Source organism: Sorex fumeus, unplaced genomic scaffold (genome assembly GCF_029834395.1).
Source record: "Sorex fumeus unplaced genomic scaffold, SorFum_2.1 ptg000218l, whole genome shotgun sequence".
Taxonomy (NCBI): domain Eukaryota; kingdom Metazoa; phylum Chordata; class Mammalia; order Eulipotyphla; family Soricidae; genus Sorex; species Sorex fumeus.
In genome coordinates, this window is record NW_026606275.1 from 639,692 (window position 1) to 660,863 (window position 21,172).

General features: G+C 68.3%; 1 protein-coding gene across 3 annotated transcripts in view; it reads left to right on the plus strand.

Moving 5' to 3' along the window:
* The first annotated feature begins 953 nt into the window (after positions 1-953).
* Positions 954-21,172, plus strand: part of BMP6 (bone morphogenetic protein 6) — a 29,553-nt gene continuing 9,334 nt past the window's right edge. The window contains exons 1-2 of one of the 3 annotated variants that reach the window (XM_056108501.1): positions 954-1,402; positions 19,494-19,686. In XM_056108501.1, the coding sequence (XP_055964476.1) occupies positions 991-1,402; positions 19,494-19,686 (605 nt within the window). In that variant the 5' untranslated portion in view covers positions 954-990. The remainder of the gene's footprint in view (positions 1,403-19,493; positions 19,687-21,172) is intronic. The other 2 variants (XM_056108502.1, XM_056108500.1) reach the window with 2 other exon arrangements.

Consider the following 21,172-nt stretch of genomic DNA (forward strand, 5'->3'; position numbering starts at 1 on the left):
GAAGAGAGGGAGAGGGAGAGGGAGAGGTAGATGGAGAGAGGGAGCAGAGGGAGCCCGAGGGGGAGGCGGGGAATCGGCCTTGGAAACCCTTAAAAGCAAACTCCGCGCCAGGCTCGACTCCCCGCGGAGAAGGGGCCGAGAATCCCGCCCGGCCTCCAGGCCCGGGGGCGCGGCGGGGGCGCCCCGCGGCGGCAGCTGCTCTGGGCTGAGCCCGAGGGTCGCCCTGCATCAAAGCCCGCCGGGCGCGCGGCGCGGACACGCGGCCGACGCCCCCCACGCGGGGCCGCGACCTTCGGGCGGGGGCGCGTCCCGGCGCGCTGGGCGGGGCTATGCAAATCGGGCGGGCGGCGCGCCTCGCCATTGGCCGCTGCGGGTCCGGCCGGCGGGGGCGGGGCCCGGCCCGAGCGGTACCTGCCGAGCGGCGCGCGGACGCCCACGTTGGCGGAGCGGCGGTCGGGGAGCGCGCGGGGCCCGGTGCCGCCTGCCCGGTGCCCGCGCTGCCCGGTGCCGCCAGCCGCAGCCGCCAGCGCTGCCCGGAGCCGCCCCGGTGCCCGCCGCCTGCCCGCGCGGCCCGCCCTGCGCGCCCGCCCGGAGCCGCCCCGGTGCCCGCCCGCCTGCCCGCGCGGCCCGCCTTGCGCGCCCGCCCGGAGCCGCCCCGGTGCCCGCCCGCCTGCCCGCGCTGCCCGCCTGCCGGGGCCCGGAGCTGCCCGCGGTGCCCGCATGCCCGCCCTGCCCGCCCGTGGCGCGCCTGCCACGAGCTGCCCGCGCGGCGCCCGGCGCTGACCGTCCGGCCCGTCGCGGCCCGCGCCCCGCGGACGCCCCGAGTTGCGCCGGGAGAAGTTGCGCGGCGCGGGGCACGGCGGGCGCGCGCGGGGCGATGCCGGGCACCCCGGGGCGCCCGACGTGAGCCGGGTCCCGGCCGCGCCCCCGCCCGGGTCATGCGCGGGGCGGCGTGAGCGGCGCCTCGGGCCGAGGCGGGGCGGCGCGGGGATGCGGGCGCCGGGCCGCCGCGCGCGCTGGCTGTGCTGGTGGTGGGGGCTGCTGTGCGGCTGCTGCGCGCCCCCCGCGCTGCCCGGCGCGCTGGCCGCCGCGCCGCCCGCGCCGCCCGCGCCGCCCGCCGCCCCCGGCCCCCCGGCGCGGCGCCTGCGGACGCACGAGAAGCTTGAGATGCAGCAGGAGATCCTGGCGGTGCTGGGGCTCCCGCACCGGCCGCCCGCGCCCCCGCGCCCCGGGCCGCTGCCCTCGGCGCCGCGCTTCATGCTCGACCTGTACCGCAGCCTGGCGGCCGCCGACGGCGCCGAGCGCGCGCGGCACGGGCTGGTGCGCGCGGGTTCCCCGGCGGGCGCGCACGGGAGCGCCTTCCTGCAGGACGCCGACATGGTGATGAGCTTCGTCAACCTGGGTGAGCCTCGCGGGCCGGGGCGGGGGCAGGAGCGGCGGGGGGCGCCCGGCCCGGGGCGCGCGTCCCCTCGGGGCGGCGAGGGCGGAGGCGCCCCGGCCGCGCGCGCGCCACTTGCCCGCCGCGCCGACTCGGCGGACTCGAGGGTGGCGCACGGACCCCCGGGAGCTGGGGGGCGGGACCCGCGGCCCGGGCCCAGGGTGGGCAGCGCCGGCCCGCGCTCACGTGCCCTCGCGCCCGCCGCTGCCCCTGCGCGCGCGGGGCCCAGCTGGTCGCAGCCGGTTGCCAGGCGACAGGATGGAAATTCGCGGCTAAATCGGGCGCCGCCGCCGCCGCCGCCGCAGACCGGCCGTCTGGGGCCGGCCCGGCCGCCTTCCGCTTGGCCCGCTCGGACACCGCCTGTCCCCGGCTGCGCGCGGACGGGGGAGGGTCTCTGCCGCCCGGGCGGGCACCGGAGCGGCCCCCCTCACCCGGGCCTTGGGACTTCTCACCCGCGCGCGCGTGTCCCGTCCGGGATGCTGCGGGCTCCGCCGCCCAGGAAGGGCCCCGCCCCGCCGCGCCGCGCCGGGAAGTGCCTGAGCTGGACCCTCCCCGCGCGGCGAGTCCCAGGACGCTGCTGGGGCCGTAGCCCAGGCCCAGCGCCCTCCAGGGAAGTGTCCTGCAGAGGCTGGGGTGTCCGTGTGCGGGTCCACCCTCTGCTGCTCCTGCCCGCCCCCTGCGGGGAGGCCCGCCCCCTGCTTTGGGATGGACCCCTGGGAATCACCCCCCCACACACACTTACTTGGACCCTGACAGGCAGAGCTGCTGTGAGCGCTGACCCTTTGGCTGTCCATGAACTCCTCTGGGGATGGCTAGGGAACTCAGGGGGGCAGGGTGCGTTCTGGGGCAGAGTGGGTGCCCACAGCCATGTGCTTGCCGGGAGCCCCCAGTGGTGGCCTGGGAATTGCCCACCCTGGAAGCCAGGAGGGGGGCTGTTGCTGGCTGTGGTCAGTCTCTGAGGGTGGGCTCCTGCGGCTTTGAAAGCTTCTAGAGTGTTCCATGCCACGCTCATGGTGCAGAGTACCAGCTGAGGGAGAGGAGTCCTCATCCGCCCTTTCAGATCAGACGGGAGTCAATGCACTGACCTTGTATCCCCCCGACCTCAGTTCAAATCCCTGACACTACACAGGGCCCCCGAGCACTGGCAGGGGTCACTCCCGAGCACAGAGCCAGGAGTAGTCCCTGATTGCTACTGAGTATGCCCGCTCACAGTAAGAACCCAGCAGCCTCGCTGCCCTGTGCTCAGTGTGTGCTGAGCTTGAAGGGGGGTGGCGGGCAGAGGCAGAGGCAGGGCGGTCCCGTGGCAGGACAAGTCAGAGAGAGCTGGAAGGTCGGGTCTGTCTGGGGGGTCCTGGTGGTGGCCAGGAGTCCTTGGCAGGGGGTGTTGGTGAGTGGGCTGGAGCCCCCTGTCCTTGGCCCTGAGCGTCCCGACCTCCAGGTCCTCACCGCGCAAGCCAGGCCTGGCACCTCTGACGGTGGCACTGTCTCCCCCGGGTTATTTTCATTCTTCGGCAGAGATTTCTTTTTTTTTTAAAAAAAAAAGACAAAGAAAACATTTCACGCCAAGTTCCCAAGGAACGCATCAGTGTTCGCTTGACTCCGGAACACGCCGTGGTCGCTGGAGAGGGAACGGGAGAGCCTCTGGGACCCGCCACGAATCGCCACACCCCGAGGCCAAGCTCTCCTGCCCACGTGCAGACAGGGGCTGGGGAGGGCATCAGGGGTCCCGGGTCCGAGGGCATTCCCGCCCGAGAGGCCGAATCCATCACGTCTGCTGATTCGTGTCCGGGAGCTCACAGGAAGGGGAGAATGCACTTCAGAGGGATGCTATGGGGGTCTCGGCTGGAACAGTTGTGCCGCACAGCCCCGGACCCAGGTGAGAAAGGTCCTGCAGCAATAGCAAGAGGCGGGCAGAGCCATCGGGGCGTAAGGGACGGGGGGGGGCAGCTCATTCCCGGCCACCCTGGGCTGCAGAGGGGCTCTCTGAGAGAGCCCACCTGCCTCCCTGCCCCTTGGGCCCGGCTGTGCCGGAGGGTGTAAGCTGGCATTCGTCCACTTGCCATCACACTGGTGGGGCGTCTGATGTGAAGGGAAACGGGCTGCTACCCGCGTGACCTTGGAGAGCAGCAGCCTGGATATCCTTCCGGCCCGAGCTCTGGCCGCCCGGAGAGCCACGTGCTGCCACTCACGGCGCCGCCCCACCCCCTACCCCAGCTGCCACCACGCTACCCTGTTATTTCCTGGGCCGTGCTTATGGCTAGCGAGCATTTCCCCCGAGTCTGAGCTCACGGAGCTGCCGGGGGGCGCAGCCTGAGACCCTCTGCCCCTGATGCGCGGGGGGCAGAGTCCGGGGATGGAGAGGAACACTCCCGGCCGCTTGGAAATGAAGGGCACACCGGCTCTGCCCGGGCTCAGCGGGTGGTGGGTTTGCAGCAGGGAGGGCGGGGGGTGGTGCGTCCCTGCACCCCCTGTGATCACGCCCACAAGGCAAGTGGGCTTGGCGCGAACTGCAGCGGCTCTGTGAGAGCTCATCTCGTGCTGACTCGACTTGAATTACCGAGGTGGTGCTCTGTGAATGCTCTGTGAAGCCTCCACTGACAAGCAGGGGAAGTCAGCTTGTGTTAGGACAGAGAACAAGAGACTCCTCGTCCTAAAAACACTGACAACCTCCGAACAAAGTCGCTCCAGGAACATGAGTTAGAAGAAAGAGGGAAGGAGAGGGAGGATCCCCACCTCGTATCTGTGGCTGGGTCCAGCAGGCTGTCTGCTGCTCACAAGGATGGGCTTCGTGGTACCGCCTCTCACGGAGGCCACGGGCTCCATGGTATAATCTCTCATAGAGGTTACGGGCTCTATGGTACCATCTGTCTCTCATGGAGGCCACGGGCTCCGTGGTACCATCCCTCATGGAGGTCACAGGCTCCGTGGTACTATCCCTCATGGATGTCATGGGCTCCATGGTACCGTCACTCGTGGAGGCCATGGGCTCCGTGGTACCGCCTCTCATTGAGATCATGGGCTCCATGGTACCATCCCTCATGGAGGTCACGGGCTCCGTGGTACCATCATTCATGGAGGCCACGGGCTCCGTGGTACTGCCTCTCACGGAGGCCACGGGCTCCATGATATAAACACTCATGGAGGTTACAGGCTCCATGGTACCATCTGTCTCTCGTGGAAGCCACGGGCTCCGTAGTACCACCTCTCATTGAGATCATGGGCTCCATGGTACCATCCCTCATGGATGTCACAGGCTCCGTGGTACCATCTGTCTCTTTTTGAGGTCACAGGCTCCGTGGTACCATCCTTCATGGAGGCCAGGGGCTCCGTGGTACCGCCTCTCATGGGGGCTGCCCGTCTGGCGCTTGCCTTGGTTGCTGCGGCCGCTCAGGCTGTGAGCCCTCCCAGTGGTCTGGAGACGCTGGGGGCCACAGTGCACTTCTGGGCTCTGTGTCTCCGGCAGAGCTTCTCAGCAGGAATGTGGAAACTCTTTGAACGGAAAACATGTCGCCAGCTGTTCCTCAGCTCAGCGCGCAGGGCGGAGAGCCTTGTTGGCCTGTGTGGCTGTTTCTCCCCCCCCCCTCAGCTGCTCAGGTCGAGGGGCTAAATGTGCTGAGTCATGGTTGGTGCCTCCTTGGGCCCGTTTCCGTGCGATTAGCGGGGAGGAAGGGTTCCTGCGATACAGACGTCGGAAACGAACCCAACACAAAACAACCTCGGGGCTCTCAACCACGCTTCCTCCCTGCGTCTTTCTGCTCCTCGGACTGGGCTCGCCGTGAGGGCACAGAGGGGGTCCCGGGGCCGGTGCGGGTCAGGGGTGCTGCCTGGGTTCCTGCCCCTCCAAGGGGCCGGAGCCGAGCGGGGACAGTCGTCTCTGAGGACTCTGTCCTGGTCTGGCCCGTGGGGCTCAGAGACGCTCGGGACCTTCCTGGGGCCAGGGCTAGGGCCGGCCTGTCGGGGCCAAAGCTTGTCGCCGGCTGCTTTTTCTTCCCTTGTCAGGCTGCTTGGGGGCGTGGCACCTCCCTGTGCTGAGACCCCGTGAGGGTGGGGCTTGTGTTCCTGTGTGACCTCGGGGCAGAGACGGATCCTGCGGGCGACCGAGCTCAGAGCGGACAGGCCCTGGCACCAGAATCCCACCTGTTCCCTCCAGGCTGAGAGCGAGATGCTCCAGCCACGAGGCTGGGCCCAGCGGGCTGGCGGCCAGGCCAGGAGGAACCAGCCCAGCTGCCCACAGCGCGGGGGCAGGCGGGAGCCCGGCTGGGTCCTGCGGGTTTCCCCTCACGGAGCTTCTGTCTGGACCGCCGCCCCGGGCGGGCCTGTAAACACCCACTGCCCCGGCGGCAGCTCGGAAGGGAGCAGCGGCACTGACCCCCGCCTGCCCGCGTGCGGGGGAGAGGCCTGGGGGGCTCATCGCCATGACATCGGTGTCCTTGACGATCCCCGCCGGCCTGGTATCGCAGGCCCGGTCCCAGCTGGCCGGCTGGCAGCGGCTCCTGCCAACATTCCTGCCGAGTGAGGTTCAGGCTGGGCGGGGAGGGGCCTTCCTGAGTCCAGGTTCAGGGCCGGCCCGGCTGGCGGCACCCTCGCCCGATAGCGCTGACTTCACGCTCAGATTGTTTTCTCATCATCGGAGGAGCGCACCCCCCCGCCCCCCGCACTCTCGTGACCCGGTGGCGCGGCCCAGCCTGGGGCGCTGACCCTCCATCTGGTCGGCGGGCTGCTGCTCCGTGTTTACCGTCTTGCCGGCTTCCTGTGCGCAGCTGCCGGCAAGGTCCCCGCTATCAGCCGGCCAGCTCAGCCGGTCAGAGCCCGGGCCCTGTGCTACACGCTGCGGCCGGCTTCCTCTCCCCGGGCTCCTTCCTAGCTCCCCTCCGAGACCCCCGAGAGGCGCCGCCGCGTCCCGCCAGCCCCGACCCCCGGCAGAGTAAGGCAGCCGGCAGCCGTGAAGTCACCGTTTGAGGACGGTGGGGGGATCCTGAGCTGTGGGGGCTCCTGGCAGCCATGGACAGGTCTGGGGGGCACAGCGCAGGCCGGACTCCGTCTCTGGCCCTTCCTGTGGCCCCTGATCCCCGCCGGAGTGCTCCCCGAGCACCGCTGGGTGCAGCCTCAAAACCCGACTGATAAAGGGTCCAGGAGGAGCTGGAGAGATGGCACAGCGGGGAGGGTGTTTGCCTTGCATGCGGCCGACCCGGGTTTGAGTCCCAGCATCCCATGTGGTCCCCTGAGCACCGCCAGGAGTAACTCCTGAGTCCAGAGCCAGGAGGAACCCCTGAGCATCGCCGGGTGTGACCCAAAGAGAAAAAAAATGTCCAGGAGGTGCCAGTCAGTGATTCTCTGTTCTCTGTCCGGGGCCTCCCCCGCCACCTCCAGGCTCTGAGTCAGGACAGCCGGGTCCCCACGGGGGCTTCTGGCTGGGGCTGACAGTGTCCAAGCATCCTGTGGGTGTGTCTGCCCTGGTCTCCGCCGAGGAAGAACGACGCGTCTGCTGTGGCAGGACAGTGGGGCTGTGGGCAGGAGCGTGTTGGTGTGGACACGGCGCCCCGGGGGTCGGGCCCCGTTCTCTGTGTGTGTGAGCTGAGCGCCCGGACCCTCGAAGCCTGGCAGCTTGGTCCGCTGCCCAGAGTGGGGCCTCCCCTCCATGTGCTCCCGCTGCCTGCGATGTTACCTGGTGCCCAGAACTCCTGGCAGCCCAGTGTCCCCAAGGCTGTGCCCCGCGGGGTAGGGGCAGAGAGGGCGGTGGACGGTGGATGGGGAGGACGGAATCGGGGCTGTGGTCACTGAGCTGGGCGGGGGGTTTCCTCTGCGCTGTCCCTCAGGTGAGGCGCCCACTCTTCCTCAGGCTGTGGAGTCCGGCCAGACTGTTGAGGCCCCGGAGAGGAGGCAGCTGACCCGGAGGACAGAGGTCAGGGCCCCTGCGCCGCACGTGCTTGTGCCCAGATCCCCGGGGGCCCGGGCTGGTGCAGGGCCACTGGGTACCTTGGGGATACTCTCCGAGGTCCCCCCAAGCTGGTGGCTCCTAGCCAGACTCACCCAGACCCGCCCTCCCCGATCGCCGGGCCCGCGAGCCTGAGGTTCCGTGTCCTCCGACGCTGGCTGGGGCCTGCCCGTGCTTGGACACCCCAGGGGGACGTGACTGACCCCACTCATGAGGGCACCGAGCCTGTGGCTCTGCCGGCCTGTCTGGGTTGGATGCTCGACGCCAGCCCTGGGACCCAGGGCACAGCGGGGAGGGTGTTTGCCTTGCACGCGGCCGACCCGGGTTCGATTCCCAGCATCCCATATGGTCTCCTGAGCACCGCCAGGAGTAACTCCTGAGTGCAGAGCCAGGAGGAACCCCTGAGCATCGCCGGGTGTGACCCAAAGAGAAAAAAAAGTGTGTTCATCTCAAGTGTGAGTGTCTCTGGTCGCACTGGCTTGGGCGAGCGTGGGGGACTCAGCGCCTCCCTGGCCGCGGTGTCCTGTGCTGTGCCTGCCTCCCCCTGGGTTAGGTCGCCGCTGGTCTGTGACCTCTTTCCATGGGGTTGGTCCCTTTTCACGGTCAAGAGGTGGGGGCTTGTCTTGTGTGAGGCCGATCCCAGTTCCAGCCCCTGAGCCCCACCAGGAGTGACCCCAAGCACAGAGCCAGGAGTGACTCTGAGCACAGAGCCAGGAGTCAGCCCTGAGCACAGAGCCGGGAATCAGCCCTGAGCACAGAGTGGGAGTCAGCCCTGAGCACAGAGCCAGGAGTCAGCCCTGAGCACAGAGTGGGAGTCAGCCCTGAGCACAGAGCCAGGAGTCAGCCCTGAACACAGAGCCAGGACTGAGCCCCGAGCACAGAGCGGGATTCAGCCCTGAGCACGGAGCCGGGACTGAGCCCTGAGCACAGAGCGGGATTCAGCCCTGAGCACGGAGCCGGGAGTCAGCCCTGAGCACAGAGTGGGAGTCAGCCCTGAGCACAGAGCCAGGAGTCAGCCCTGAGCACGGAGCCGGGACTGAGCCCTGAGCACAGAGCCAGGAGTCAGCCCTGAGCACGGAGCCGGGACTGAGCCCTGAGCACAGAGCCGGGAGTCAGCCCTGAGCACAGAGCCGGGAGTGACCCCGAGCACAGAGCCAGGTGTGACTCCCTTAGCACCGGGCTGCCTGTCTGGCCCTGCTGGAAGAGCTGAGCCTCTGCTCCTCCTGCTCTCCCTCCTCTCTCCCTTTCCCTGCTCCTCCCCCTCCTCCTCCTGGTCCTCCCCCAGCCCCCGCAGCGCCCCCAGACGGCCCCCCCTTGCGCGCACGTCCCCGTCCCCGGGAGGCCAGGGGCGCCCCTGGCCCTGTCCCCGCACAGCTGGCGAGGAGCCGCCACAGGAGCCGGTGACTCAGCCCGTGGTCGCCGCGTGTTTGCAAAGCGCTTCTGAGCTCATGTATTTGTCATGTACGGCCCGTCTGCAGCCTGACGTCCTGCTGGTGGCACTTGCCTGCCGTTCCAGAAAGTTCTCCAGCAGAGGGTTCCGGTGTTGGAGAGAGAGAGAGAGAGAGAGAGTGTGTGTGTGTGTGTGTGTGTGTGTGTGTGTGTCTGGGTCCCACCTGGCGATGCTCAGGGCTGACTCCTGGCTCTGCACTCTGGAATCACTCCTGGTTGCTCAGGGGACCCTATGGGATGCCGGGGATCGAACCCGGGTCGGCCGCTTGCCAGGCAGACGCCCTCCCGCTGCCCTTCTGGTCACTCCAGCCCTTGCGAGGTGCTTCTCTCCCTCCTCCTGCCTTCTCTCTCTCCCTTCCTCTCTGGCTTGCTGGGGCCCCTCTCGTGGCGTGGTTCTCTTTGGTCTCCAAGCAGACGGGCGCGGGTACCATGCAGCTGGAGGTGGGGGTCCTGCGGTGTCCCGGGCTGGGGGCCTGAGTCGAGGGCTGCCCGGCTGCTCCAGCCTTCCCGGGCCGCCTGCACCCCAGCTCTGCCCCTGCCCCGGCTCTGGTCCATCTTCCCCCGCCCCTCAGAGGCTAGTCCCAATCCTGGGGACGGGGCGTGGTCGGGACGGGACACCACCCAGACTGCACCATCCTGAGCACGGTGGGGCAGCCTGGGGGTCCGGCCCCGCAGGGCTGAGGAACATCCTGGGGCTTTGCAGCGAACCTCCAGCCCACGCACTGAGGGTCCCGGCAGGGCTCCCAGGACCCTGAGCTTGGCTCGGGCACCCCTAAGACCCCGTGACTGAGGCACAGCCTGTCCCCCTGGTCCCCGGGTCTGTGGGTGCGGCTCTGTCCGAGCAGGAAGGGTCCATGCGGTGGGGCCTCGGGCCCCTGGGCCCCGTCGTTTCTCCTCCTGCCTGCCTGTCCCTGGGTCCCCGACTGGCCCTCGAGTTTCCCGTGTTCATCTCAAGTGTGAGTGTCACATACCCCACGGGCTGCCCACGCGGGCAGGAGTCCAGAGGGCATGTCCCCCGCGATCGGGCGCTCCCCACATGGGTCAGCTGAGGCCCAGCGAGCCCCGCCCCGCCCCCACGGCGATTCCTGCGCTTCCCTCACCCATATCAGGAGTGCACGGCCCCTCCCCGTCTCAGGAGAAAGCACCTATTTTTAGTCCCGTTCCTGCCGTTCTCACCTGGAGGAACAGCACCTCCACGCAGATCCCTCCGGGCCCGAGTGTCAAGGGCAGGGACAGTCGAGCCTCCTCCTCAGGGCCCGGGTCAGCACCGGCCCTGCCTCCTGGAGCCACACGCGTCCACGCACGCGCCGGCTGTCCCCAGCCCTGGGCGCGCCAGGCTGCATCCAGGCAGAAGCACTTGAGAGGGTTCAGGAAACTCGGGGGTCTGCATCCCGGGCCCCGTAGAAGGGGCACCATGATCAGGACCCTGATCCCGCCGTGCCCGGTCTGGGCAGGCCCAGTGGGCTGGAAATGCCCTGAGAGAGGGAGTGCCCGTCCACTCCGGGCAGAGGCTCCCGTGCGGGCTGTGTTCTGCCCTGCACCGTTGGCAGAAGGCTGAATGCCCGTAATGCTTCCAGCTCCTCCGGGTCCAGCAGGGGTGACGCTGACCACCTCATCTGGGGAGGCGGGTCCATGGGGACACTGGACCTCAGGGTGCCAGACCCCTGTGGGGGCAGATCCACCCACTGCGGGAGGGACCCTGTACATGGGTGCTGTGGGCAGGACCACTGTGTTCATGTGTGCACACAAACACACACGCACACATGTACTTGCACACACGCATATACACACATGTTTGTGCTCTCACATACACGTGTGTGTATGCATATTCACGCACATATGCTCGTGTGCACAGACGTGCACGGACAGGCTCACACTCATGTGCACATACTCACGCTCACATGCACAAGCACTTTACCATGTACGTGCAAGTGTGGTTTGTCCACGCCACACGTGTGTGTACACGTGCATGCCCGTGCACACACCCGCGTGCACATGCGCACACTTACAGTCCACCAGCATGCCCTGCAGGTGGGGACATCTGAGGAAGCGTCCCCTCTGGGCGTGCCCGAGGAGAGATGCCCCTTCCTCCAGGAAGGAGGAAGCTACTGGGGTTCCGGGGCAGTGGGCACAGGGGCAGCGTGTCCAGGGCCCGCCTGGGCGGCCATGCTCGAGGCGAGGACGCTGTGGATTGGACGCGGGCGGTGAGCACTCGGCATGGTCACTCCCGTAGCGAGGGGTCGGGGCGGGGGGGCCCGGCCCTGCGTGTATGCCAGGTGCCAGGCGGGCCTGGGGCAGGTGGGTCTCCCCACACCCCCTCGGGGGATGCTGGGAGAGAGACGCGTGTGCCCCGGGATGGCGGGTCTGCAGGTGCAGCGTCTGTCCTGGGAAGCGGGACGTGGGCTGTGGGCCCCGGGCGGGGTGGTGGTGCCCAGCACGGGCCCGTGTGGCGGGAGCCGAGGGCACGGATGGCAGCTGCTGCCCAGCTGGGCTGAGCTCAGGGACACCCGGAGGCCCCACCTTAGGGCTGAAGGGGGACGCGGGGGCCCGGCTGGGCGCTGCAGCAGGCAGGGGGTGTCCATGGGCCAGCGGTGGGGCCTGAGGTGGGCCCTGCTGTGCCCCTGTCCACAGCCTCGCCCGTTCCCTGCTGTGCTGTCCCGGGCTCAGGAGCCTTTGGACGGTTGTCATGCCCCTCCCTGTGACCCCCGCGGTACCAGGCACCCCGCGCCCTTTCCTTCTGCCGGTCGGCGTCCCTGCGTCTGGCCCGCTGCCCGCCTGCCGCGTGAGCACTGACTCCAGAGCCCGGAGCAGGCTCCATCCGCGCCCGTCTCTGGGGGCTTCCGGGGCCCGAGCCGGGCAGATAGGGAAGCAGAGACGCTCAGGACCGCCCTCACCGCGGTCCTGCCCAGATCCCTGACTTCGCGTGGTGAGCACGCGGGCCAAGCTCGCTTCCCAGATCCTTTGAACTTCAGAGGAGGACGCTCGCTGGCCGGGAGCAAGGGGAACATCAAACGGACGAGGAGGCGGGGGGCCGGTTGCTGTTGGACGGCTGTGCGGGGAGGTGCCGGCCCCTCCGCGGGGGGCTGACCCCTGCCCCTCGCCTGTCCCCCTCCCCGGGCTCAGCCACGTTGGAGCTTGGACAGGCCCAGCCCACCACGCGAGGGGCGGCAACAGCCTCCGGGAAACCAGGCCACGCCGTCGCCATGGTGACGAGAAGTTCCAAGGACGGATTCTGGGGCGAGGAAACACTTTCCTGACACCTGCCCTGCAGGCGGGTGGGGTGACCGAGTGTGAGGGCCGGGCGGGGGCGTCCAGGCAGATGCTGCCCGCACAGCCCCGAGAGCCAGGGCTCATTCGGGAAGCTCCAGCCGTTCTTTCTTTTTTGGCGGGGACACACCCAGGAGTGCCCAGGGCTCTCTCCTGGCAGGGCATGGGGGACCCCACACCAAGGATCGAGTCCCAGTGGGCCGTGTGCGAGGCCAGCGCCCGCCCAGACGTATTTTCTATTTTAATTTCACTTTTGGTGTTTTGGGTCATGCTCGGTGGGGCTCTGGCTCTGCGCTCAGGAATTCCACCTGGCAGGGCTTGGGGCACCCTGCGGGGTGCCGGGGATCGAGGCTTGCAAGGCCAGCGTCGTCTCGGCTGGGCTCTCTCAGGCCACTTCTTTCTAGCTGTGCTTGGGAGGCCAGAGAACCAGGATCAGCCACGTGCCAGGCGTGTGCGCTAACCACTGTGCTCTCTCCTCGGCCCCCTCTGCTTTGCTTCCCCATCAGCCCTCTGCTCTCGGGTGAGTCTTTGGCATGGAGGCAGCTGTGGCAGATACAGGCCCAAGCGGGTCTCCGTCTGTGCTCCTCTCCCAGAAGGCACCGTCCCTGACAGGTCCCGCTCCCTCGTGGCCAGTCTGGGGTAGAGCCGGCCTCGAGGCTGCGGCATGACAGGGGCCCCTCGGTCTGGACTCCCCGGGGGCCCCGAGCCACAGTGGGCCGGGCTCGCGTGCTGGTGCTTGGCACCCTTCCTGCCGAGGGCAGTGCTTGGGTGCCCAGGGCCCTTGGTGCCGGGGACTCTGGGGGAGGGGAGCGGGGGGCCGCGCTCTGGAGGACGAGGCCCCTTCAACACTCCCTGCGCCCTCCGCCGCCGCCTCTGCCTCTGGGTTTGGTTCCTGAGCAGAGCCCACACGCCTCCCCAGGCCCGGCCAGGCTCTTCCGGGTGGGGGGGGGGGAGGGAGGACCCTCCCCTGCCCGCCTGCAGTCCCGACCTGACCATCCCTGCCTGCCGGGTGCTGTCTGGGGAGTTACAGAGTCCCGTGTCCTGCAGCAACGCCCCTGACCCTCCCCATATTACGGGAGTGAGCGTGAGGTCGGCTCCCCGCGGGCGGGAATGTCTGAAGGGGCGTCTCCCAGGCCCCTTCATGGTCTGGGGTCCCTTACCCGCTGCCCCCAGCCGCGGGTCCTCGCTCCTGACCCTGCAGCCCCCCGGGAATGGCTCAGCGCGGCTGGCCAGGGCCCTGATGCCAGGCTCAGTCGGTCTCTCCCCACCTGCTCTCGTCAGGGTTTCTGAAGGGAGGTGGGCGGGGCGGGGGGCAGAGGGCGGCTCAGGGAGGCAGAGCTGGGTGGCGGGACCCTGTGCTCTGTCTGAGATGCTCAGGATGGGTGCTGGGGGGCAGGATGGTCAGCGCCCACCACACTGCAGAGCCCAGGGAGACCAGGCGGTCCCCGAGGCGGGCTTGGCCAGGGCTCAAGAATGCAAGACTCTGGCAACCACCAGCCGGGCGGCTGCTTGACAGGCGAGTGGGCACAGATGGCTGAGGGCCATGGGGCTGCCCTGGCTCTGCTCACTCCACGGGGCCCCGGGCTCTGGCCTCTGCGGAGCCTGGGTCCCGGGGTCAGGCGAACAAGGCTCTGGGCTGATTACTGGGGTTCTGGGCTCGTTACTGGGGTTCTAGGCGGGTGCCGCCCGGATTCTGGGCTTGTTGCTGGGATTCTGGGTTGGTTACTGGGGTTCTGGGCTGGTGCCGCCAGGATTCTGAGCTGGTTACTGGGGTTCTGGGTTGGTTACTGGGGTGCTGGGCTGGCTACTGGGGTTCTGGGCTAGTTACTGGGGTTCTAGGCTGGTGCCGGGATTCTGGGCTGGTTACTGGGATTCTGGGTTGGGTACTGGGGTTCTGGGCTGGCTACTGGGGTTCTGGGCTGGTTACTGGGGTTCTGGGTTGGTTACTGGGGTTCTGGGCTGGCTACTGGGGTTCTGGGCTAGTTACTGGGGTTCTAGGCTGGTGCCGGGATTCTGGGCTGGTTACTGGGATTCTGGGATGGTTACTGGGGTTCTGAGCTGGTTACTGGGGTTCTGGGCTGGTTACTGGGGTTCTGGGCTGGTTACTGGGGTTCTGGGCTGGTGCGGGGTTCTGGGTGGCAGTGTGTCCTCCCCACGGCTGCCGCCCACACAGGTGCAGGCCTGCAGGAGCCTGTGCTCCTGGGAAGCCCCTCCGAGACGGCCCCAGCTGGTTGTCCAGGGGGAGACGCCGGGCAGCAGGCCAGCTCTGCAGGAGAGGGACGTGCTCCCCGCCAGGCCACCCTGACGTCACCCCACGGCAGCCTCTGCCCAGTTCCCTGCCACAGGCTGGCGCCTGACAGTGGCCACTTACTTGGATTTTCCAAAATACCCCCCCAGTCACTGCAGCGACAGGCCAGGCCGTGCCGGGCTCGCGTCCTGGGCCTGCCCCTGGCATCTCCACAGCCTGCCTGCCCAGCCAGGGTCACCATCGGGTGTTCCTGGCTCAGCTCCATGCTCAGTGCTCCAGGGGGCCACTCCTGCGCGGGGCCGGGTGGGACAGGTGGTGGCTGTGACCGTGGAGCCCTGCCTGGCCCCAGAGCCGAGGAGAGCAGGGGTGCAGCGGGCGGGGCCACTGGGGCCTCCCCGACCCTGCCGGGGTCAGAGGTCAGACGGTCTCTGGTGGCAATTCCCTGATGTGGCAACGGTCTCCTAGGTGGGGGCTGTGGATCTCCTGGGGACTCCTGGGGCCTCTTGGGGATGGTCAGCGTCCTCAGAGGGCCCGAGAGGAAACTTCCTGCCTCTGCCGAGGCAGCCAGGGCCAAAGAGTCACCTCTGGGAGCAGGAAGCACCTCCGTACCCAGGCCCATGCGGGTACTGTCACCTGGGACCCAGACCCACACGGGCACTGTGTGAAACCCCAGACCCACGAGGGCGCTGACCTGAGACCCCAGACCCCTGTGGGCACTGACGTGGGACTCCAGAGACCCATGTGGGCACCATCACTGGGAACCCCAGACCCATGCGGGTGCTGACGTGAGACCTGGACCCAGTAGACCCTGACGTGAGACCCCAGACCCATGTGGGCACTGACGTGAGACCTCAGACCCACTCGGGTGCTGACCTGAGACTCCAGACCCACACAGGTGCTGATGTGAGACCTCAGACTCACAAGGGCCCTGATGTGCGACCCCAGGCCCACATGGGCCCTGACGTGAGACTCCAGACCCACGAGGACGCTGACCTGAGACCCAAGACCCACGTGGGTGCTGACATGAGACCCCAGCCCACGAGGGCGCTGATGTGAGACCCCAGACCCACGTGGGCGCTGATATGAGACCCTAGACCCACGCGGGTGCTGTTACCAGACGGGGGCCTGTGTCTCTGCTGCCACGAGCCACTAGGCAGGGTCGGGAGCAGCGGTCACAGGGCAGCGGGAGGTGGCGCTGTCTCATCTGCCCCCCCCCCCCCCCCGCCCTACCCACTGGACACTGAGATGAAGGTCAGGGCTGCCGGTGCTGCTGCCCCTGGGCCATACATGCCCCCTGCTAGGAGGACCTGGTGCTGTGGCCCCGGCAGCACAGGGACAGATGGGCGGGGCCAAGGCAGAGCATCCCCGAAGCTGCCCTCACTGTCCTCCCTGCTGGCCTCTGCCTGCTGCTCCTGAGAATAGGGCCACAGCGGTCAGTGACCGGGTCCTGATGGCCACAGTGGGTCAGTGACCGGGTCCCACTGGCAGCAGTAGGTCAGTGGCCAGGTCCTGATGACTCAGCGGGTCAGTGACCAGGTCCTGATGGCCACAGAGGTCAGTGACCAGGTCCCAAAGACTCAGTAGGTTAGTGACCAGTCCCAATGACTGAGCAGGTCAGTGACCAAGTCCCGATGACTCTGTGGGTCATTGACCAGGTCCTGATGGCCACAGCGGGTCAGTGACCAGATCCTGATGCCCACAGCAGGTGAGTGACCAGGTCCCAATGACTCAGCAGGTCAATGACCAGGTCCCAAAGACTCAGGTCAGTGACCAGGTCCCAATGACTCAACAGGTCAGCGACCGGGTCCCGATGACTCAGCGGGTCAGTGACCAGGTCCTGATGGCCACAGCGGGTCAGTGACCAGGTCCCAATGACTCAGCAGGTCAGTGACCAGATCCTGATGGCCACAGCAGGTCAGTGACCAGGTCCCAATGACTCAGCAGATCAGTGACTGGGTCCCAATGACTCAGCAGGTCAGTGACGGGGTCCTGATGGCCACAGCGGGTCAGTGACCAGATCCTGATGGCCGCAGCGGGTCAGTGATCAGGTACTCGGTTGATTTCTGTCATACTCTGGGGTCCTTCGGGACCAGAGGTGCCCGTGCCCGGGTGGTTCTGGAAGTTCCTTCTCTTCCGTTCGCTAGAAACCTCAGCCCGTGTCTCTTAGTGAACTTGTGCGTCCCTGCGACTACTGTCCTGCTGGCTGGGCCACGTGTCCTGACGCGGCTTCCTGGGAAGCTTGTGGTGGCGTCTGGGGCCCGGGAGCGCCCACGTGTCCAGTGAGCCCGAGTCAGCACCAGCTGGTACCGGCCCAGGCCTGCAGGGGCCGAGGAATAGGACAGGGCCGAGGCCTCGTGCGTGGGGCCCCAGGTCTGTCCCTGACACGGCACAGTGTCCCCGAGGCCACCCTGGGAGCGAGCCCCGCCCCCCCCCAGGGAGATAACGGGTGACTCCGGACGCTGGTTCCGCTGATTCTCTTCTGGCTCTTCCTGGGCTGGGTCAGCCTGAGAGCGGCAGGCTCCGCCCTGAGCCCCCCGCCCCGTCCCCAGCCGTCCCCTCGAGGTCTCGGAGGGGGCACGGCCGGGGGGGGCACGCAGGGGAGGGTCTGACCCCTCCTGAGCCACCCACCCTCCGCTGAGCTATCCTGGGCAGTCACGGGCCAGGCAGGGACAAAGCGTTGTCTGCCGCTTGCTCCCCTGGCGCTGCACCCGTGGGAGACCCCGCCCCACCCCGCCCCATGTCCCACACTGCCGCCCCTTCAGGCCTAGATATCAGCCGTGTTATCACTGGGGCTTCAGGCCACACCCGGTGGTGCTCAGGGGCTGCTCCTGGCTCTGTGCTCGGGAGAGACCCCTGCAGTGCTCAGGGGAGACCCCGGGAGGCCAGGGGTGGATGTAGGGTTGCTGCCGCCACAGTCACAGGAGGGGCAGAGGCAGGTACCTCCCTCCCCTGACCGTCAGAGCCCCCTCCCCTCCCCTCCCTGTGTGAAGGTCCTTCCCCTGCCATCTCTCGGGCCCTGGAGTCGGTGGAGACAGTGAAACCCAGGCGGTTGCCCGCTGGTCTCGGTTCTCCAACCCCCCGTCTCCCACCATCGCTGCTCACCCGCGGTGCGGGCAGAACAGGGGTCTCTGGGACCCTCCACCCAGCACAGAGGTCCCTGTGTCAGGACTGCACGGCACGCAGGCTGAGCCCAGGGCAGGACCCGGCTCACAGCCACCAGCTGTGCAGGAGTGAGCGGAGGGCCCAGGGTCCCGAGGCTTCCTGGCCCCCCCGGCGTCTGCTTGGGACGGCTTCGCTGGGAGGCAGCAGGGGGCCCGGTTAGGATGGACCAGCTGAGGTTGGGGACCGTCCAGGCTTCAGTGCCGAGGACAGGATAAGTAGTCAGGGGTGGGTGCTCCCATGGTATGGGCATGGGTGCTCCCTAGAACTGGGGTGGGTGCACCGTAGGACAGGTGTGGGTGTGCCCTAGAACAGGTGTGGTTCTCCCCAGGATGGGTGTTGTGCTCCCCAGGATGGGTGTGGGTGCTCCCTAGAACAGGAGTGGTGCTCCCCAGGATGGGTGTGGTGCTCTCCAGGATGGGTGTGGTGCTCCCCAGGACAGGTGTGGTGCTCCCCGGGACAAGGGTGGGTGCTCCCATGGTATGGACATGGGTGCTCCCTAGAACTGGGGTGGGTGCACCCTAGGACAGGTGTGGGTGTGCCCTAGAACAGGTGTGGTTCTCCCCAGGATGGGTGTGGGGTGCTCCCACGGTTTGGATGTAGTGCTCCTCGGGACATGTGCCGGCCTCCCCTGCCGTGGGAGGTGGCAGGCAGCCCGCAGGGTGGCCGGGGTGGCCCCTGACCTGTCCTCCTTGGCTCTCTGATCCGCGAGGAGGGACTCGGGAGTGGGGGCAGACCCCGTGGCCGTGCAGCCTGTGGGGGGCTGCTCCCGGGACCCCGTGCTCCCGGCTCCGACTGCTGCCTTTGCCAGGTGCTTGGTGCCAGCCCGCACGCCCGATCCATGACGGGCACGTGCCACGGGACTCTCCGTGTGAGGGGCTTCATGGAGACACAGTCCCGCATCCCCCCGACTCGGCTCGGGGAGGCCCTTTGCGGGTCAGTTGCGGGGGCTGTGGGCGCCACTCCCTCTGGTGGACCCCTGGACACCCATCCCGTGGGCTTGCCCGGGGTCGGGCCCGTGGAACAGCCCACGTTCTGCCGCCTGCGGCCACAGAGGCTGAGCCCGGGTGTCTGGCCCCAAGCTTGGGAGGTGCCTCAGCCCCAACATGGGGTTTGGCTTCTGGGGGTCCCAGGCCACCGTGAGGGCTGAGGGCCCCTAAGGGACACTAATGGGCACGGCTTGGTCCTCGCCGCCGGCACACCCCAGTCTGCCTAGGCTTTCCCGGGAGAGTCGAGTGCCATCTGGGGAGGGGGCCTGGTGGACCCCCCCCCCGTGCCTGCCGCCCTCCGCGTGTGGGCTCTGGGTAGGGCCTGGCGGCCGAGAGACCCCTGGCCCTGCCCTGGGCTCCCATCTCTGCCCCGTGTATGGGCCCATGGCAGCCGCAGCCGAGGGAGGAAGCGTGTCCAGACGACTCAGGGCTGTTCCCCACCCTTGCCCGGACGGCGGCACCCTGGGAGCCCCCATCTGCCACTCTCAGAGTTGGGCTCTGTGCCACCAGCCTGTGTCTCCTGGCCAGGGAAGGGTCCCCCCGTGTGTCTCAGGTTGTTGCCACGCGTGCCGGAGGCGGGCTGCGGGACCGGGCCTGGTTTGCTCACTGCCAGCCCCAGGCCCTTCAGGTTGGCCCGTTGCACACCCACGGCTCAGCGGCTGCGGTGGCTCGGGACCTCCCTGGGTGCCATCAGCCCAGCGGCTCCGCCTCTGAGACCGGCCCTGTGGGGGTGGAGGGGGTCCCCTGTGGGCGCATGGGGCTGCCCTTCCCCCCCGTAGTGAGGCCCGCTGTCCCCAGCCCAGAGCAGTCTGACCATCTGCTGCAGCCAGGGCTCAGGGCTGGGGGGTCCCGGCCTTCACGCGGCCCCAGCGGCCTCAGTGACCAGCTCACCAGCACCAGGGTGACCGCAGCCCAGGCCGGGCCGGTGCTGTGGACTGCACCGGCCCCCTTAGGCCCGCAGCTGCCTGTGCCCACGCCCGCCTGACCGTGCCCTCTCTGGTCCCGCAGTGGAGCACGACGAGGACCTGTCCCCGCGCCCACGCCACCACCGGGCCTTCAAGTTCAACCTGTCCCAGATCCCCGAGGGCGAGGCCGTGACGGCCGCCGGGTTCCGCATCTACAAGGACTGCGTGGCCGGCGGCTTCAAGAACCAGAGCTTCGTGGTCAGCGTCTACCAGGTCCTGCAGCCGCAGCCGCACAGGTGGGCAGCGCCCGCTCCCCCCACACCGGGAGGGCCAGTGGGCTGTGCGGGTGGGTGTGTGCGTGTAAGGGCCATGAGCGAGTGTGTGCGTGTAAGAACCGTGAGCTGGTGTCGTGTAAGGGCCATGAGCAGGTGTGCGTGTGAGGCATCAGTGCACGCTCCTGGGGGCGCGAGAACCTGTGTCCAGGCCCGGCTGGGACTCCGCCATCTCAGCGGGAGGTTCTGTGGCCCCTCGCCCAAGGGCCCCCGACTGTGGGGCTGAGTTCCTGTCGGCTCTCCATGAACAAGGGGCTACTCCCGGGGGCCACACCCCTGCCATTGCCATTTGGTCTCTGCTGGGAGGCCAGTCTGAGTAGGGACGTGCTGACCCTGAGCCCTCCCTGTGGTGACTCCGAGCCCCCGAGCCTGGGAGCCACGAGCCCGGCTCCTGCGTGTTTGACTGAGGCCACCCCCAGCCCGGGCGTGGTGACCAACCCCCGCGGGAGGGAGTTTAGAGGCTGACAGGGCCGAGAGGGGACACCAGCCCAGCCTGGAGATGCCCACCAGCCCTGGGTCCCTCAGGGCCAGCAGCCGTGGACACGAGCACTGACCTGGCCTTACGGGTCGCGGAGAGCAGGGATGGCCCAGGTGCGGGTGTGAGTGGGCAGCCTTGGCCCTGCCAGCCCGTCCTGGTCCTGCGCTGGGTCCTCCCCGGGCCTGTGGCATCTCTGGGCGGCCAGCAGGCCCCAGTGCCCAGGGACCGACCCTCAGGCTTGTTTCATCCTGGAGCGCAGGTAACCTTTGGCCTTGTCCCCCGGGGTGCCGGCTGACTGCCGCACAGACCCCCCACCCCCCATTCTTGGATGGGGAGGGGGTCTTCTGGGCCACAGGCTTGGGGCATCCCGACTGTCTGCATCTGGGGCCCGGCCCCTGCCCAGCTCGGTGGAGACGTTTGGGCGTGTGGACGTCTGTGTCCTCTCGGCAGAGTCCAGGGGCTGCTGCGTGGGGCGAGAGATGGTCCCGTGTGCTCCCAGCGTGCCCCCGCCCGCCCCACGCCCTCCCAGGCCCTGCCGGGCTGTGGCAGGAGCAGACTCCACTGGTGCCCACCGTAGCCCTGCCGGCCCTCCACACCGCGCTGCCGTGGGGTCCGCCCCTTTGCCTGGTACGGCCTGTGCAGGTCCTGCCTGCGGCCCACCCACCCCCCAGGAGTGACCGCTCACGTTCTGGTCTGGTCTGGGGCCTCCCGGCTCAGCTCGGCTCCCGCCGTGCCTGCCCAGCCCTCTGCAGCCTCACTGCCCTGCGTGTCCTCTGGGGGGCGCTCCGCTCCTCCGCCCGCTGTGTTCGCGCCTCTACCTGGACTCTTGAGGGAGTTTCACGCGCCCTGGAGAGCCGCCGGGAGCCGGGCCATGAGCCGGGGGTCCCGCCACAGTGAGACGCGTCTCCTGGTTGTGGCCCGTGGCTTTCGTGCTCTTTTATCCGTTGTCTTAACTTTGCTTTTCTTCCTCGT